A 17,156-nucleotide genomic window follows, 5' to 3' on the forward strand; every position below is an offset into this window, starting at 1 on the left:
GAACCTCTTTGTCATTCTGGACTATGCTCAAATGCCACCATCTCAGGGAGGTCCTCTCTGACCACCGACTTAAACAGCGCCTCCAGAAACTAACATATCACCCTATCTCCTGCACGGCACTTGTCAACAGCTGTAGATGTCTTACATAGGTGTTTACTGAACATCTCCCCAACCGGTCCCTGAGCTCTCTGAGGGTGGGGAATTAGTATTCCATGAGGGATTAGGAGTGGGCATCAAGATCCTGAGTCCCAGGAGATGTCCGGTGGCCTCCCGTTTCCCAACCTCCCACCCTCTGACCCCGTGAGACGGAGTGTTCGGGGTTTCCAGGCCCAGATAGCCGAGGCAGTGCAGAGGCTGTCAGGAAAGGGGCATCACCGCCTGCCTTAGCCTCGCTCAGGAAGGGACCAGCTTGGAGACAGAGGGGCCCAGCTCCCCAAATCATCCAGGCCTAGGGGAAGGGCATCTCCTTTCTCGCTCTTTAATCTCGCTCTGCTCTCTTGACACAGTTCTGGCAGTGCAACCCCAGGCGCCACCTCCAGAGATAGGGCGGGGTTTTGGGGGGCCCAGCCCCAGGGCAGAGCAGGGGCGCCTCCTTCCGGCCCGCGGTCCGGGAGGCCCCCGCGGCTGTCTGGGCCCCAGCAAGCCCAGGCGTGGTGTCCGAGTGGACGAATAAATAGGGGCGGTCAGTGGTTGGATGGGTCAGGCTGGCTTGTGGTCCGGGTGGCTTTTGAGCGTGTGGAACTTGACGCTGTCCAGCTTCTCGAAGCGCTTCCCGCAGCGCTCGCACGTGAAGTTGTACTGCACCTCGGCCGTGTGCTTCTTCATGTGCCAGTTGAGCGACGCGCGCTGCCGGCACTGGTAGCCGCAGATCTCGCACCTGACGGGGGGGCCGGGGCGAGCGACGCCGGGTCGGGGTCAGACTGGGGCGGAGCCGCCTTTGGAGGCGGGCCCCAAGTGACGAGGACCGAGCCGGCCCCAGGAAGGGGAGGCGCCGTCCGGGATGCGAGCGCGCACGTGGAACTGGGCAAGGCAACCCGAGCGGTGGACCCGCCCTCTGCCGGGCCGGGCCCAGACCCCCTCCCTCCCAGCGCCCTCGCGGGAAGCCCGTCACTCACTGCAGGGGCGTCTCCCCGGTGTGGGTGCGCCGGTGCACCTCCAGGTGGTTCTTCCTCTTGAAGGACTTGCCGCAGGTTTCGCAGGTGAACTCACGGACACCTGGGGGAGAGGCGGGGCTGAGCGCGCCGCCGTTGGGGGCGGGGGCTGCAGGGCGCCGCCCAAACCGGGTAGAGAGTGGTCTCCCGGACGTAGGGGCGCGAGCGAGCCAAACCCCACGGCTTCTGGGAGCCAACGCTTGACTATAGAAACGAGGGCGGCTAATACGGAGGGCAGCTTTCAGCCCAAGGTGATGCTTAGAATGTGCGGGGTAAGGCCACGGGCAGAGCTGGAATGTGAACTCGACTCCCTGGGAGGCACCGAGTGCAAACTGCCAAGCCTAAGCGGGTCTGAACTTGACCCCAATATTTGAACTTTGGGGCGACTTCACATACAAATCCAAAGTTCCTGCGGCTCGGGGCGCCTGGGTGGCTCAGTGGGTTAAGCGGCCGACTTCGGCTCAGGTCATGATCTCGCGGTCCGTGAGTTCAAGCCCCGCGTCGGGCTCTGTGCTGACAGCTCAGAGCCTCGAGCCTGTTTCAGATTCTGTGTCTCCCTCTCTCTGACCCTCCCCTGTTCATGCTCTGTCTCTCCCTGTCTCAAAAATAAATAAAACGTTAAAAAAAAATTAAAAAAAAAAAAAACAAAGTTCCTGCCGCTCGAAAAATCTGAAGCCATGCCCTCCCACTGGACAGAGGCTGTGGACAGAGGCAACACAGCTCCCCACTGAGTCCGCAGCCCACACCGTGGGTGGCAGTCCTGTGCCTGGGGACTCCTGACCCCACCCTAAACCCGAGGCCCAGGACCCCGTGCCCCGTGCTGCCAGCCCCACCCCAGGCCTGACCTGAATGGATGATCATGTGCCGCCGCAGGTGGTTGGATAAATAGAACTTCTTGCCGCAGCCAGGGTGTGGACACACTTTGGTCTTCCCTTTCCGATGCACAAGATTGACATGGTTCTGCAGGCAAGAGGGGTGGAGCGGGGCTGTGGGTGCCAGGGGCCACCTCCAGGGCTCCCCAGGGTGGGGACAGAGAAGGGGAGCTGGGAGGCAGGCTGGGGCCAGCCCCCCTGGAGGAAGATGGGTGCCCCTGCCCTTGGGAGGGACTCCCAGCTCTGAGCAGGGACCCCGGGGCACAACTGGAATCTACTGCCACTTCACTGTGCACCTGCTGCAGCCAGGGCCTGGGCTGGGGCATCAGTCAGCCTTGTCATAGCCACGTGCTGGGGCCCCGCCCTTTGCCCACTTTGTGGATGGGGGGTGAGGCTCCAGAGGCTTCCAGTTTGGCGTGTGTCTCACAGGTGGGCAGGGGAAGGGCTGGACTGGATTCCAGGGTGAGCTCCCACAGGAGGCTTTGCCATGGAGCTATGCGGTCTCCACGGCCTGGAGCAGGCAGCCACCTCGCTCTCCCCGCCCCCCACCCCGAGTCATTCATTCCTTTGTTCTTTTCTTCTTTAACTCACCCCTGCAGCACCCCTGCAGCTCCAAGTGCCCGGCACCACCGGGCCTGGCACCTGGTGGGTGCTCAATACATGCTTAATGAAAACGAAACTCGGCAAATGCAAAGGCGCCGCCTCCTGCCACCAGTGGGAACGTGACGAGACCCTGGCTCTGCCCTTGGGGCGTCCCGCCCAGGCTCCAGAGGACAAACTACAGGCGTGTCCTGGTGGTGCGCTCCTCCGGGGGCTCAAAGGCCCCACCCGCCCTGGGGGACTAGGGAGGGCTTCCTGGGGGAGGGGCATCCTGAGCCGAGAAGGTGGCCTGGGTAAAGGCAGGAGGAGTTGAGAGGCTGGTTGAGAAGGCAGGACAAGTCACTGGAGAGCAGGAGGGGAAGGCAGCGAGGTGACGCCTGGTGCCCTGTGGCTGAGGCAGGGTCGGTGGGAAGCTGCTGAGAGACAGCCGCGCGGGAGGCAGGCCAGTGGCACCTGGCGGGGCCAAGCGGCGCCCTCCACGAGCCACACTGCCCGGACGCCAGCACACAGGCGGCGGGAAACAGAAGCGGGCCCCGCTCGGCCAGCTCGGGTGGCGGCCTCACCTGGAAACTGCTGAGGGCCACGTAGACCTGGCTGCAGCCCTCGTAGGGGCAGTGGAACATCTCTAGCAGGCCGTCGGCGTCTATCACCCGAGAGCGCTTGCTCCGCCGCCTCCTGGAGGGGAAGGGGCCCATAGCATCAGGGCTCCCACGCCAGGCGGGCTGTGGGCCCGTCGGCTGCTCCTCGTCCCAGCCCCCAGCTGCCCGGGCACCCACTTCTCGGGCTCCTTGGGGATCTCATAGATGATGGCCGACATGTCACTGCCGTCCAGCTCCTCCCCGTCTGCCTCGGCTTCGGGCTCTGCGCTCTCAGGCGCTGCCGCCGCCAGCTCTGGGGCCACGGGCTCCTCCTTCTCCTCCTTCTTGAGCACATACAGGTCCTCCTTCTCTACGGGGGGAGGTGGACACAGGGCGGGTGTCCGTGGAGGGCCCGCGTGGCGGAGGAGTGGGCTCCGGGGCCACTCTTCCCCACTCCCCCCACCTCCCAGAGGCCGCGGCAGCCCCCCTGGACCGGCGCGGCCCCCAGACCTTTCTTGGTCTCGATGCCTGCCATGGCGGCAGGGTCCATGGTGCTGGGCTGGCTGCCCTCGGGCTCCGTCTGGGTGTAGGCTGCTACGCCCTCCATCACGGCACAGGGCACTTCGTCCCCCAGGCCCCCGCCGGGGGCACCGCTGCCTGCGGCCACGTTGAGGTGGATGCCCTCGGCCGTGAGGGCGTCGTAGCCGGGGCCTGCGATGATGATCACCTGCGAGCCGGGCACCATGCCTGGCACGGGACAGCTGGCCACCACCTCGCCCAGCGCCTCCTGGGGCACGTTCTCGAAGAGGGTGCCGGGGCCCGGGCCCACTTGCACGGGCACCGGCACACACACCACCGTCTCCAGGGCTTCGGGCCCACCGCCCGCCGGGTTGGGGCACAGCGGGGTGCCCTGCTCCGCCAGGCTCTCCACGTGGTGGACGTCGAAGGGGATGTGCACGCCCTCCTGAGTGATGAGCCCGCTGCTGCCCGCCGGGCTGGAGGGGGTCACCGCCGCCGCCGCCACGGCCGCTCCCTTGGCCGGCGGGCCCTCGGGGGGCTCCTCAGAATCAGAACCGGAGCCGGAACTAGAAGGGTCGGAGCTGCTGGCCGCCAGGCCATTGCCCACTGTGGCGACAGAGGAAAGGAGACAGTTACGGTAGCAACAGTGGCAGCAGCAGAGGCGTATGCTGAGTGCTTACTACGGGCTGGGCACGGTCACCCCCTCAGTGCCACAAACATCGGTCACTTCTCAGTCCCCTCCCCCCCGTCCCCCCACCTCTGCTCCTCAGAGACACTCCCCTCCCTCGGCCTCCAGACCCGACTTCTGGCTTCCTGGCCCCTCCCTGGGGGTTCCTGCCCAGCCTCTTCAGCTCCCGCAGGCCTGGGAGGTTCCGCGCTTCGCTCACGCCAGGGTTTCAGCCAGCCTGATGGTGTTAAACTGCCCTCATCTTGACACCAACTCGTTTTGAGTTCTGACGCTTATCTACCTGGAGAGAGTGTCGGATCCCACAGGCTAAGGGCTCAGGTCCCACAAGACTGCTCGCCCCCACTGCAGACGCCGGCTGCAGGCCGAAGGCCATTGTAATTCTGGCCATAAATTGTGGGTTTCTACGACAGCCTCTTCGGGTTCGATAATTTGCTAGAACAATTCATAGAACTCAGGCAAGTGTTTTACTTACTGACTACAGTTTTTTGGTTTTGGGGTTTTTTTTTTTTCTTTTTTTTTTTTTTTTTTGAGAAAGAGAGTGTGTGCTTGAGCGGGGGAGGGGCAGAGGGCGAGGGAGAGAGAGAATCTTCCTTCATGCTCTGTGCAGAACCCGATGCGGGGCTCCATCTCACTACCATGAGATCATGACCTGGGCCGAAATCAAGAGTCGGACGCTTAACCGACTGAGCCGCCCAAGCGCCCCAAGTGATGACTACACTTTTATCATAAAAGATGCAACACAGCAAATAGTCAGATGGAAGAGAAGCGTAGGGTGAGGTGCAGGGGCTGCTGGGGTGGGAGCTATCATGCTCTCTCTGGACCCGCCACCCTCCTAGAACCTCAAGGTGTTTACCAACCTGCAAGCTCTCTGGATCTTGTTACTTAAGAGTTTTTGTAACCCAGTCTCCAGCCCCAGTCTGCTGCCTGGGAGTCAGGGGTGGGGCTGAGAGTCCCCCCCTCTAATCATGTGTTTGGTCTTTCTGGTGACCAGTCCCCATCCCGAAGCTCTCTAGGGGACCCTGCCTGAGTCACCTCATTAGCATAGACTCGGGTGTGATCCAAAGGGGCTCCTTATGCAAGGGGCTCTTCACAAACAATGAAAAATATTCCCATCACTCAGACAATTCCAAGGGCTGTAGGAGTTCTGTGCCAGGAACCGGGGACAAAGACCAAATACCTATTTTTGTCATACTGCCGCCACCCATACCCCGATGCCTCCATGTGGACAGCTGCCGCCCGGACCTCCTGTGGGGGCTGGGGGCTCTTCCATCCCGCCGCCTCCTCTGCTGCCCCCCAGTGTAGGTCATGTATTTAGGGACCCTAGGCAGTCTCCTGCCTCAGGGCCTTTGCATTTGCTCTTTGCTCTGCCTGAACACTCTTCTCTCAGACACCTGTGTGGGCTCCCTCTCCCCCACCTCCATCAGACCCTTTAAGAAAATGGTATTTATTCAGGAAGGCCTCTGACCACCTTGTCTTAAACAGCACTTTTTTCTCTCCTTTACTTTTCCCCCAAATATCACCTTCTACCATACTCCAGATTTTTTTTAATTAAAAAAATTTTTTTAACATCTATTTATTTTTGAGAGACAAAGAGACAGTGCAAACGGGAGAGAAGCAGAGAGAGAGAGGGAGACACAGAATCGGAAGCAGGCTGCAGGCTCCAGGCTCCGAGCTGTCAGCACAGAGTCCAATGTGGGGCTCAAACCCACAAGCCGTGAGATCAAGACCTGAGCCGAAGTCGGATGCTTAACCAACTGAGCCACCCAGGAACCTCCACTGTACTCTAGATTTTAATTGTCTATCTTGTTTACTGTCTGCTTCCCCTCTAGATCGTAAGCTCCATAACCTGTGGGGTCCCTGTGCACAGGCCCCAGTGCCCAGAAGGCCGCCTAGCACACATGAGCACATATTTGTAGAAATGAATGAATCTCAAACCGACACCGTGATGAAGGCCAAGGCGACCAACATCTCACCCAGGTATTTCGTGCTAAAGCCCACACACAGGGGGACTGGGGACAGAAAAAGCCAATTGTTGGGACATCTGGGTGGCTCAGTCGGTTAAGTGTCCAACTCTTGGTTTCGGCTCAGGTCATGATCTCACGGCTTCATGGGTCGAGTTTGAGAGTCACGGGTCACGGCTTCGAGAGTTCGAGTCCCACATCAGGCTCTGTGCTGGCAGCACGGAGCCCGCTTGGGATTCTCTCGATTTCCCTCTCTCACTGCCCCTCCCCAACTCATGCTGTCTCTGTCTCTCTCAAAATAAGTAGACTTAAAAAAAAAAAAAAAAAGAGAGAGAGAGCGAGAGAAAGAAAAAGTCAATAGCTGACCCTGAAGTTCCACACTCCCGCAGAGTCGGGCACACTGTCCGGGGACCACGTGTCCTACACTCCCAGGGGGTCAGATGCAGCACGCAGGCTCTGGAGCCAGACTTCGGGGGTGGGATCTTGGCGCCCACCCCTCCAGCTGTGTGGATGTGGGGGCCTTATGGAACCTGTGTGGGCCTGGGGATAACTCAGCACCTACTCCAGGGGCTGTTTGGGGTATTTAGTGAGTAAATATATGTAAAGGGCCTAGGACAGCACCAGGCTCAGAGTAAGCACCCTATCAATGTTTCTATTATCATTCTTATCATAACGCCCCATCCCTGACTCACGGCCCTGGGATAGCAGGGGTGGGGTAGGGGGATTGGCCCCTCCTTGTAACACCCTGTAATCTACAGGGTGAGCTGAGCTCCCTGGCCCCACCCTAAAGCAAGGGGCAGTCACCTAGTAAGTTGGGGGCTCGGCCAGGGTGTGTGCCTGGATCCCCACCCGCAGTGTCCAGCTGTGAAGGCCAGACTGGACCTCTCCCCACTTGACCATGACCTTGGTCACAGAAGGGGCCGTGCACCCCCTGGCTTCTCCAAGTCCTGCAGGAGGTCCTCTTACTGAGAAGCGGCAGGGCCACCCCAGGCAGGGAGCTGATAAGGGGTGCTGCTGAGGGAACAGGGCTGGGACAGGGACACAGCCCCCCTCCCTTCACAGCGCCCCCCTCCCCCGCAGCCATGGCAGACCCGGCCAAGGATCCCCGCACTCATTCCTGAGAGCCAGATCCACCAGCCACCGGTGTCCGAGTTGGGTGGGGGCGCAAGGGGGCTCCTCTGGGTGCCATCCCCGTCCCGGCGGACCCATCACCAGGGAGGTCAGTCCCATTAGTCCCAGGGCCTTGGTGTCCTCAACTGCCAAGCGGGGCTAACGAAGAGCCGTAGGGAGGACTGAGCGTGGTCGGGGGCGGGACCCGGAGTGGGGAGACGATGGCCGAGGGGCCGGCCGCGTGGTGGGGTCTGGCGGACGCACACGGGACAGCCGTTGGCCAGGGTGCCCACCCGGAACGCCTCTCGCCCACGGCTTCCCCTCGGCCAGCTGGGATGCCACCTGCTCCGAGATTCCTGCCAGCACGGGCTCAGCCCCGGTGACTGACCTCACCCTCCACCCTGGCAGGGCGCCTGGCGGTGAGCCCTGTGCTCCTGAGCCCGAGGCTGAAGCCGAGCTCGAGGCAGGCGGGCAGCTCCTCACCACCCACCAGGGCCAACTGGGCCTTCGTAACTGAGTCCCTCCCACTCCCACTGTCAGCTCAGGACGTGTGACCCACAGAGCATGGCAAGAGAGGGTCAGGGACGGTGAGAGACGCGCAGGGCAGTGGGGGGAGAAACAGATGGGGGGGGAAGGGAGTCGGGGAGACAGGGAGAGACGGGGGGGGGCAGGGAAAAGGCAGGAAACAGAAGGGAGCGGATGAAACAGAAAAGATGGGCAACAGAGGGAGGGGGAACAAGAGAGAGCTCAAGAGCCGAGAATGGGGAGGGAGGAGGAGAACCGGGCAGACAGGCGGCAAGAAGAGGAGGCTGGGAGAGACCGCCCAGGACCGAAAGAGAAAGGGCCACAGACAACAGAGGAGGAGGGAGAGGCCAGGCGAGCACCCAGGCCTGAGGCCCGGCACCCACCCCTCCCTCCAGCCGCTGAGCCAGGTGTCCCGCACCCCAGCCGGGCCCTGCCTGCCACCGGCCTTGGGCACAGGTGGGCCAAGCCCTCGCAGGTGTCCCCTGGAAGACGGGGGCCGCCTCCCTGCTCCAGAAGGACAGGAAGAGTGCAGACCAGCCTGCCGGGGCCGGGCTCCGTCCCTGAAGCCGGCGCCCGTGCCTTTCTCGTCACTGTGAGGCTTCTAGTGCTGGCCTGAGGCTGACAAGACCCACGAGAGGGCCGGGGGTCCGGGGTGACCCCCCCATAAGGAGCCGTGGAGCCCTCACACCCTGGAGGCCGGCGGGCACCCCCCCCCCCGCCCCCCGGCCCCAGACCCACCTTTGTCGCTGTCGGCGTCTGAATCACTGAGTGGCTTCAGGGGCGAGTGCAGGTCTTGGAAGTAGCGGTGGCCGGCCTCGCACTGCCACACGGCTGTGGTGTACAGGCCGAAGGTGGGGTCCAGCTCGGCCAGGTGCGGCTCGTACGGGCAGCGGTGCTTGTGGTCCTCGTACCAGATCACCACGTTCTTCAGGCAGTTCACGTTGCGTCGCCTCCCTGCGCACGCGTGGCAGGGCCCCGGGGTCAGGGGTGGCGCTTGTCCCTCCGAGGGCCTCGGAACACCCCGGCCTTACGGCACCCGGTGGGGGCGGGGCTGAGACACCTTCCCGAGCCCTGTCCGGGCCCGTCCCCGGTTCACAGATGGAGAAACGGGCTCCGGGAGGTGCCACACACTCTGCTGATAACAGAGGCGGGCCAGGCTGTCCTCACTGAATAAGCGAAATCACATAAACGATGGAGCCTGGCACGTAGTAGGTGCGCAGTAATTATTAGCTGCCTGTTGTTAACAGAATCGTCCTCATCAGCGTCTTTGGCCTGGCCCAGCAGAGCCCCTCTGCCCTGGTCTCCCTGCTCCCACATCTGTTTCCTTTGCCCGCGGCGGACAGAAGGCCCCTGCTGCAAGCACTTGGAGTCAGGCCATGCCCCTCCCCTGCCCAGAACCCACCAGGGCTCCCCCTGGCTGGGGGTAAAAGCCAAAGTCCTCCCCCGACCCGCCAGGCCCCGAATGTTCTGCCCCATCGCCTCCCGTCCTTCCCCTTGATCACTTTATTCCAGCCTCATGGCCTCCTCCCTGTTCCTGAAATGAGCAGGGTACGGTCCTGCCTCAGGGCCTTTGCACAGACTGTGTCTTCTTCTTCCAGATAACTGCCTTGCCCTTCCCCTCTCAGGTCTTTCCCTCGGTCTGCCACCCCTTCCCCACTATCCTTCCAGCTGACCTGACTTGCTGCCCTTTCTCTCCAGGTGGCACCTAGATACCGTCCGTGGTTATCTGTTTCCGTGTTTCTGTCTTCCCTAATAGAATGTCAGCTCCCCAAGGGCAGGGACGCTATCTGTGTTGTTCCTCCTGTATCCCCAATGCCTACATAGGGCCTGGTACATGGTAGATGCTTAGCAAATGTTTGCTGGATGAGTAAATGCTTCAAGGAGGTGGGCCCGGTGGGAGCTAGACCATGCGATTCAAATCCTGACTGCCACATCATAGCTAGGTGGCTCCAGGCAAGTGACTTGGCTTCTCTGACCCTCACCTGCCCTTTCTGGGTCAGGGAGAATAATGGTCCCCATTTCTCGAGGGCTGCCAGAGAGGAGGGAGTGAAGACGTCGGCAGGGCACAGAACAGGGCTGGACACACTTTGAATGCCCAAGAAATGGTACCTGTGATATGTGTAATGATGCCAGTCCTGCAGCCGATGGGGAGGAAAGTGTCCTCCCCGTCTTCTAAGCTGGGACAGGAGGAGGCGGCCCAGAAGGGTCCTTGGGCCTAGGGGGGTTGCCTGGGGCCTCCCACCCAGTGACAACCACGGGGACAATAGGGACACCACCAGCAGCAGCCTCTCCAGTCATCTCCCTTCCCACACTTTGGGATATGGAGGTCACACACTTAGCTTGGCCCATGCCTCTGACAACTCTAACTGCTTTCCAGTGGTGACTTAGCCTTTTGTGTGGGAGCTGGGGATGGTGGAGGCACCCCCACTGGGCACAGCACACGTTCCAGTCCCCTCTGGGACCTTTCCTGCCCCCACCCCTCCCCCCTCCGCAGGCCTGGCTGTGTCCCTGGGCCCGCAGTGCCCCTACCTCCCTGCCGTGGCCCCACTGGGCCTGTCCCCTGCCTTCCCATGAGACCATGGGCTATGTGGGGGCACGGCTGGGTCTGTCCTGTCCCGCACAGCCCCTGGCCCGTGGTGCCTGAGCATGAGTGAGGGAACACACAACAAAGCCTCTTACTCCCAACACCCATCCCACCCCCCCCCCCTCCCGCCCCGGCTGAAGCCCCACTTACTTTTCTTCCGCTTTGGCTTTCTGGGGACCTGTTCCCAAGGCTTCCTGTAAGAGAGAGAGGCAGGGGGAGTAAGCACAGGGCCTGTTCTATTTCCCAGGGGTCTCCACTCTCTCCTCCATGGACACTGGCCCTTAAAGGTGGTCTAGCATCACCATGCATTTCACCACGTGGGAGAATGAGGCTCAGAGGAGTGAGGCTGCCTGCCCAGGGGGCCCTGGCTGGGGAGCGGAGAAGTCAGAAAAGGGGTACAGAAAGCGTGGCACGCGGAATTCTCAGCTGGCCCCACGACTCCCATGCCCGGGGGCACACGCCCTGCATAATCCTCTGCCCATGAGCGGGCGGCCTGAGTACATGATGGGATACCACCCCCTGGGGCGAGGTGACTTGGAATGAATCAGGAGGAAGCTTTCCCAGGTGGGCCTGACCTAATCAGGGGACCCTTTAAACGGGCCCCACTGCAGTCAGAGACTGTAGGCCGAGAATATGGGAGGTCCAGGAGGGGCCAGGACCTGAGAACAGCCTCTGGGAGCTGAGAGCAGTCCCGGTCAACAGCCAGCAAGACCGTGGGGATCTCGGCTGACAACCCAGGAGGAAATTAAGTCAGCCAACGCTCTGAGGGTGTCTGCAAGCAGCTCTTTCCTTAGTTGAGCCTCTAGATGAAGACGCAGCTGGCTGAAACCCTGATTTGGGCCTTGTGAGACCCTGAGCAGAGGATCCAGCTAAAACACGCTGGGCTCCTGACCCACAGAAATGTGACATCATTTGTGATTTTAAGCCACTAAGTCTGTGGTCGTTTGTCACACGGCAATAGAACATTTGCGGAGTCGGCCTCAGAACCTGCACTGCCCCATCCGGGGCCCTGCAGATCCTGCCCGCCCCTCCCCACCAACCCCAGGCAGGCTGAGAGCCCTGGGGAGACTGCCAGTCCCAGCCAGGAGGGCTGGTACTGCTAGGGACCCTGCCCCCGACCCTCACTGCCTGCTGTATGTAGGCCCCAGCCCAAGGTGCTGCCCCCTCTATCGGTCCCGCCCCGGGGAGCCAGCTCAGGTCCAGACGCCCTGGCCATCACGCCCACCCGCCTCTGGGGCCTTCCCCACTTTGGCTGGGGCCCAGCACCCTAACTGTGTGCCCCAGTGACCAAGGCGTCAGGGAGCCCTGGGCAAGGCCGGGCCCAAACCCACCCCCCCCCCCCCCCCCGCCCCAAGGCCTCCCACACCAGGAAGGCCGCCAGAACTGCCAGGTGGGATCCTGACCCCCTACAGGCTGCTTGGCCGTGGCCCAGCACTGGGTCTACACGTGCTGAGGGCGGGTGCTTTGGAGGAATCTCCCCTGGACCCACTAGGGGCCTTCACCCGCCTTCCCGACACCACGCTTCTGGGTCGGCCCACGCACTCAGGCTACTTCCTCATCCTCCCTTCTCTACACTGCAGTGGGAGGCCCCGAGACCCTGCGTGACCTTGCCTCCCCGTGCCTCAGTTTCCCCATCTGTAGCATGGGATCGTAACAGTACCTGCCTCGTGGGGCTGGCATGAGGTTACGCGCCCTGGAAGAGCCTGGTGTAGCCCCTCGCACTGGGTAACCGCTCAGCATAGCGACGGTCTCACCGTGACCGTCAGCGTTATCACAGTGTCTGGCCCTGGAGCGCCAGCCTCCCTGCCATGGCCCAGACCCTGCTCTCGCCGCAAATGTCCTGACAGCCAGTCCAAAGTCTCTTGTCAGCTTCCCCACCCGCCCCATCTGACCCCCGTCCAGCCTGATGGCAATTCTCAGTCCTCACACCCCACGTCTGGTCCGAGGACAGCTCCCCAGGCTTTGCCCTTGTCCCAGCCTCTGCACCCCCCGCCCCACCCCATCCCAGATGCTTCCACCCCCTCCCATGACTCTCCCCTCCCTTCCCCTCCCCTGCTCTCCAAGGGGGCAGGCCGGCCACCCAGATCCTCACCCCAAGCCAAGTCCAGATGCCCACGGCCCCCTCCCCGCACTCACAGCCTCGCCATGACTGGGGTGCTGGGAACGCCACTTAGTGGTGGGGACAGGCTCGGGTGTCAGTCCAAGTCTCATCTCTGCTGTCGACTAGCTGTGGGACCGCGAGTGGGTCTCGTCCCCTCTGAGCCTCAGTGTCCCCACCTGCGAAGTGGGGAAAACAGCGGTGCCTCTCACACAGAGCCGCTGTGGGGATTCAATGGGGCCAGACTATGTTCTTTCTCCCCCAAACTGCCGTCCCTCCCTTTGCCCGCTTCTCCGCGTTCTACCGCCTACGCGATGCCCTGTACAGGCCACCTGCGCATGAGGACAGTTGTGCCCAGTAGCTCTCCTCCGCTCACCTCTGCCATTTGCTTTCACACTTGACCCCTCATCCCCCCCCCGTGTCCAAACACACCACCAGTTCCCCCCCGGACTTAAATAATCTTGAGCCCCTTCTCTGCCAACTTCTGCCCATTCCCCTGACCCCGCTTGGGAGCCGTCTATGTGCGTCAGTCTTCCTGTCTTCTCCCCCATCTCCCTTGAACCCTTCCGTTCAGGGTTTTCTCCCCCAAGCCACAAACTGCCCCGTTCCAGCCGCCTGCGGATCCTTCCAGGAGCCTCCAGGACGCTGCCCCGCCGGGTCCTCCACGCGCCTCCAGGCCTCTGCTCCTCCCCTGTGACCCTGACTTCTCTCAGCGCAGAGAGCGAAAGCGGGGCTCAGACCTGCGTGTCTCCCCACTCGCCCTTGGCAACCTCTGTCACCATGCCATCACGGCGCTGTGGGTCCCAAATCCGGATCTCCCACCCGGCCCTCTCCTGACCGCACCACCACCACCAGCCCTCCCTGACACTACGTGCAGGGGTCCCCAGACATCTCACACGAGAGCCGTCCTATGGTCCCGTGACCTGTCCTTTCTCAGTTAACGGCACCTGCAACTTTCCAGGTGCTCAGGTCCAAACCTGGGGCGTCTCGCGTCTCCGCACCTATCGGCAAACCCCGTTGGCCCTAATTCCAACCACTTCTCTCCACCTCTGCATGGCCCCGCCTGGGCCCGGCCCTGTCAGGACTCACCTGGACCAAGGTAGTCGCCTCGACATAGGAACACAGCCTCAACGTAGGGGTCAGCGGGATTCTTTTGATTTTCTTGTTAACAGTTTAAGACGTAAAAGGAAAAATTCACACACATACAAAGCTAGAGAGAAGAGTGAACCTCCTCGAGCCCCTCACCAGCCAAGGTCGGGGGACCTTCGACGGCAGCCAATTCTCAGCCAACCTTGTTTCAACTCGCATTTCACCCAATCCTCCTGCCACACAGCCCCTAGGGAGTGCCTCTGTTAAAATATAAGCCAGGTATGTGACCTCTTTGTCCAAAATTCTCTACTTAACAAAAGCAAAAAATCCTATCAGGCCCCCTACTTTACTGAGAGGAAAAGCCAGAGTTCTCCATGCCATCCACAAGGCTCTGTCAACTTCCTGTCCTCACTTTCCCTACTTTTCATCTTCTCGTTGCACTCCAGCCACATGGGCCTGCTCACTGCCCCATGTACTCACCAGGCCGGGTCCTGCCTCAGGGCCTTTGCACTGGCCAATCCTTTTTCCTCATTCTTCCCCCAGATATCTGCATAGGTCTCCCTGGCTCCTTCATGAATGCCGTCCTCTCACTGTGGCCCAGCCTAACACCCTAGTTAAATCTCCAGCACACACCCCCCCCCCTTATTTCACTTTTGTTTTTTCCATAGCCCCTATCGATCTCTCACAACCTCCACGATTTAGCAAATTATAGTAATAGAATTTAGTATTTATAGTATAGTAATGTAATTTAGAATAATAAGTAATAGTAAACATGTACCAAGTATAGTAGACAAGGCTTTGCACAGTGGACAAGTCTGCCCTCTGCCCTTTAAAATGGCAGCTCCAGGGGCGCCTTGGGTGGCTCAGTCGGTTAGGTGTCTGACTTCGGCTCAGGTCATGATCTCATGGCTCTTGAGTTTGAGCCCCGCGTCGGGCTCTGTGCTGACAGCTCAGACCCTGGAGCCTGCTTCAGATTTTGGGTCTCCCCCTCTGCCCCTCCCCCGTGCATTCTCTCTCTCTCTCTCTCTCTCTCTCAAATAAACATTTAAAAAAAATTTAACTGGCAGCCCCATCAGGCAGTGATTTTTTTTTTGTGTTGTTCATTTCTGCACCCTCCGCACCTCTACAAGTGTCTGGCACATAGTAGATACTGAATAAACATCCCTTAAATGAATGACACCAGCGACTCCACGACTGACCATTGTTTCCCTTTTCCCACTGGTCGCTAGGAAGCTCTGAGGCAAATTCATGGCCTCTTCTCCATTCCCACTTCTTCATGTCTTTTGAACTCTGGTCAGGCTTTTAACTTAACATGCCACAAAAGTGCCCTCTGTCGTGTCCCCTGTGACTTCGGCCTCAATCCAACAGCACTGATCCTGGCCCCCCTGTATCCCTCTTTTTCCTTTCTCTTTTCATCCCAGTTCTCATTCCTGCCTTCTGGTCCATGTTTACAGAGTCTTGAACGGAAATCCTTCCAGGTAGAAGGCAGTTACAAATAAGTGAGCAGACAGAATAACGGGCCCCCTATCTCTGGCCATGTCCATTCCCCACAGGACACCCCTCACTCAGGTTATTGTATTTTCCCGACTACCCACGTGTCCCAGGGCCCGGTTTTTGTCAGGCACTGCCTGGGCTGTCTCTGTGTCCAGGCCCCAGTCCTGCATGCCTTACACAAACCAAGCTACTGCAAATAGCACTTTCAGCTTAGGGACCTTCAAGGGCTCCCTCTGGCCAGTGGTCCCCAACTCCACCTGCACATGTCTCCCTGGAAGCTTTGCAGAAAAAAATACAAGGTCTGCAACCCCGCTCAGACTAACTGAATCAGAAACTCCAAAAATGCAACATGAGCTTGAGTTTTTGAAATGCCCAGCATTTCCCGCTCCACTCTTGGGCATATAAACCAGTCTGCCACCCAGGGAGGGCGTGGATGCAATTCAGAAGGATCTGGTGGATTCTTGGCCATCAGAATCTTCCCCTAGGGAAACATGCCAATGTATGCAAACAAAAACCAGGGCACAGCAAGGATTCTGTCGCGGCACTGCTTGTGACAGGGAACAAGTATCATTATAACGACTAATACTTGAGGTGCTCACTATGTGCCAACCATGTTCTAAGCCTTTTGTTGTATTTTAACTCATTTAGTCGTCACACCAACCTATAAAGCAGGAAGGGAAAAATTCCATCCACACCGCTCCTTCTCAAGATGGAGATTCCGCAAAGACCTCTGCCCTCTACCTGAGCCGCTAACTTGGGGCTTCCTCTTCACCTGAGTCTCTATGGGCTAAGGTGCTCCCCAGGAGCCCAGACGTTTAGAGAATGAGATCTGGATCGTGAGGAGTCTTCCCAGGTCTGGGGTGGAAGGTTGTGGGAATGAGGCCACACACAGTCTCAGATGGAGTGCCAGAACCTTATACGGGACAGGGCTGGGTGGCCCAGGGTGTCCAGTCACAGTCTCAGACTACAACCTAAGGGTTTTAGAGAATGAGGCTTGCGAGATCCCAAGGACCAGCAGGGGAGAAGGGGCATTAAGGCCTCAGGAGGCGGGGCCGCCCCTCCGGGGACTGGGCAGTTAGAACGCTTGGAGGTGGGGTCTGTACTAGGATTGGGCAGCCAGAAATCTAACGGGAGGGGCCAAGCGTCAGGAGGCGGGTCGAGAGGCTGGGCGCATCCCAGGATTGGGCAGTCGGAAAGGCGGGAGGCGGGGCCGCGAGCCAGGAGCGTCCCAGGACCGGCGGTAGGAGACCCCGGCCGGCAGCCCGGACACTGGGCGGGGCTCACAGGTGCCGTGGGCGGGGCCGTGGACAGAGGGGGCGGGACCACGCTCGGCGGGGAATGGGGGCGTCTCCTCCCTCGCTCGCTCGCTCGCTCCCTCCCTCCCTGGGGCCGGGCCCCCTCACCCGTGGCGGCCGCTACGCTGGCCGCGCTCCAGCGAGATGAGATAGGCTGCGAGCTTGGCGTCGCTCCAGCCGCTGCGGCGCCGCAGGTCCACCCAGGGCCCGTGCGCCTCGCCCAGGTACACACGCCGCACGTCGTACTTCTTCCGGGACTCGAGCCGCCGCCGGGCTCGGTCCGATTCCGTGAGCCGCGGCCGACCCCGCGCCTTGCGGCCCGCCGCGCCCTCCTCGGCCGCCGCCTCCCCGCCTGCGCCCGCCTCAGCCTCCGCCTCCGCCTCGGGCTCCGGCGCCCGCTCCGCCATCCCCCCCTCCCTGGTTACCAACCTCCCCCGTTGTTAGGAGCCCGGCCGGAAGTGGCGCGCATCTTCCGCGCCGACGGGAAATTTCTCATGGACTTTCACTGCCCCACGGCGCCAAAAGGAGAACGGGAGCAGAAACTGCGCATGCGCGCGACAAGCGAGGGCTAGCAACAGCCAGTTCTTTTATT

The 17,156-nt window shown here is 60.7% G+C and overlaps 1 protein-coding gene across 1 annotated transcript; it reads right to left on the reverse strand.

Annotated features, from left to right (window-relative positions):
- Window positions 1-462: 462 nt before the first annotated feature.
- Window positions 463-16,987, reverse strand: ZNF653 (zinc finger protein 653). The gene is made up of 9 exons (XM_053898209.1): window positions 16,673-16,987; window positions 10,739-10,782; window positions 8,743-8,958; window positions 3,712-4,326; window positions 3,400-3,571; window positions 3,187-3,298; window positions 1,997-2,111; window positions 1,116-1,215; window positions 463-877 (listed from the first exon to the last, which is right to left on the reverse strand). The coding sequence occupies exons 1-9, from the start codon at window positions 16,969-16,971 to the stop codon at window positions 700-702; spliced, it is 1,851 nt and encodes a 616-aa protein (XP_053754184.1). The 5' UTR covers window positions 16,972-16,987; the 3' UTR covers window positions 463-699.
- Between the last annotated feature and the right edge of the window lie 169 nt (window positions 16,988-17,156).

This window comes from Panthera pardus, unplaced genomic scaffold, assembly GCF_024362965.1.
Source record: "Panthera pardus isolate Hobbes unplaced genomic scaffold, ASM2436296v1 HiC_scaffold_8, whole genome shotgun sequence".
In the NCBI taxonomy this organism is placed as follows: Eukaryota; Metazoa; Chordata; class Mammalia; order Carnivora; family Felidae; genus Panthera; species Panthera pardus.

Coding starts and splice junctions, on each gene's coding strand:
- ZNF653 (XM_053898209.1), bottom strand. CDS start 16,971: ATGGCGGAGCGGGCGCCGGAGCCCGAGGCGGAGGCGGAGGCTGAGGCG. Junction 3,572..3,711: donor AGGCATCGAGACCAAGAAAG/GTCTGGGGGCCG, acceptor CTCCCCCCGTAG/AGAAGGAGGACCTGTATGTG. Junction 3,299..3,399: donor ATCCCCAAGGAGCCCGAGAA/GTGGGTGCCCGG, acceptor CTTCCCCTCCAG/GAGGCGGCGGAGCAAGCGCT.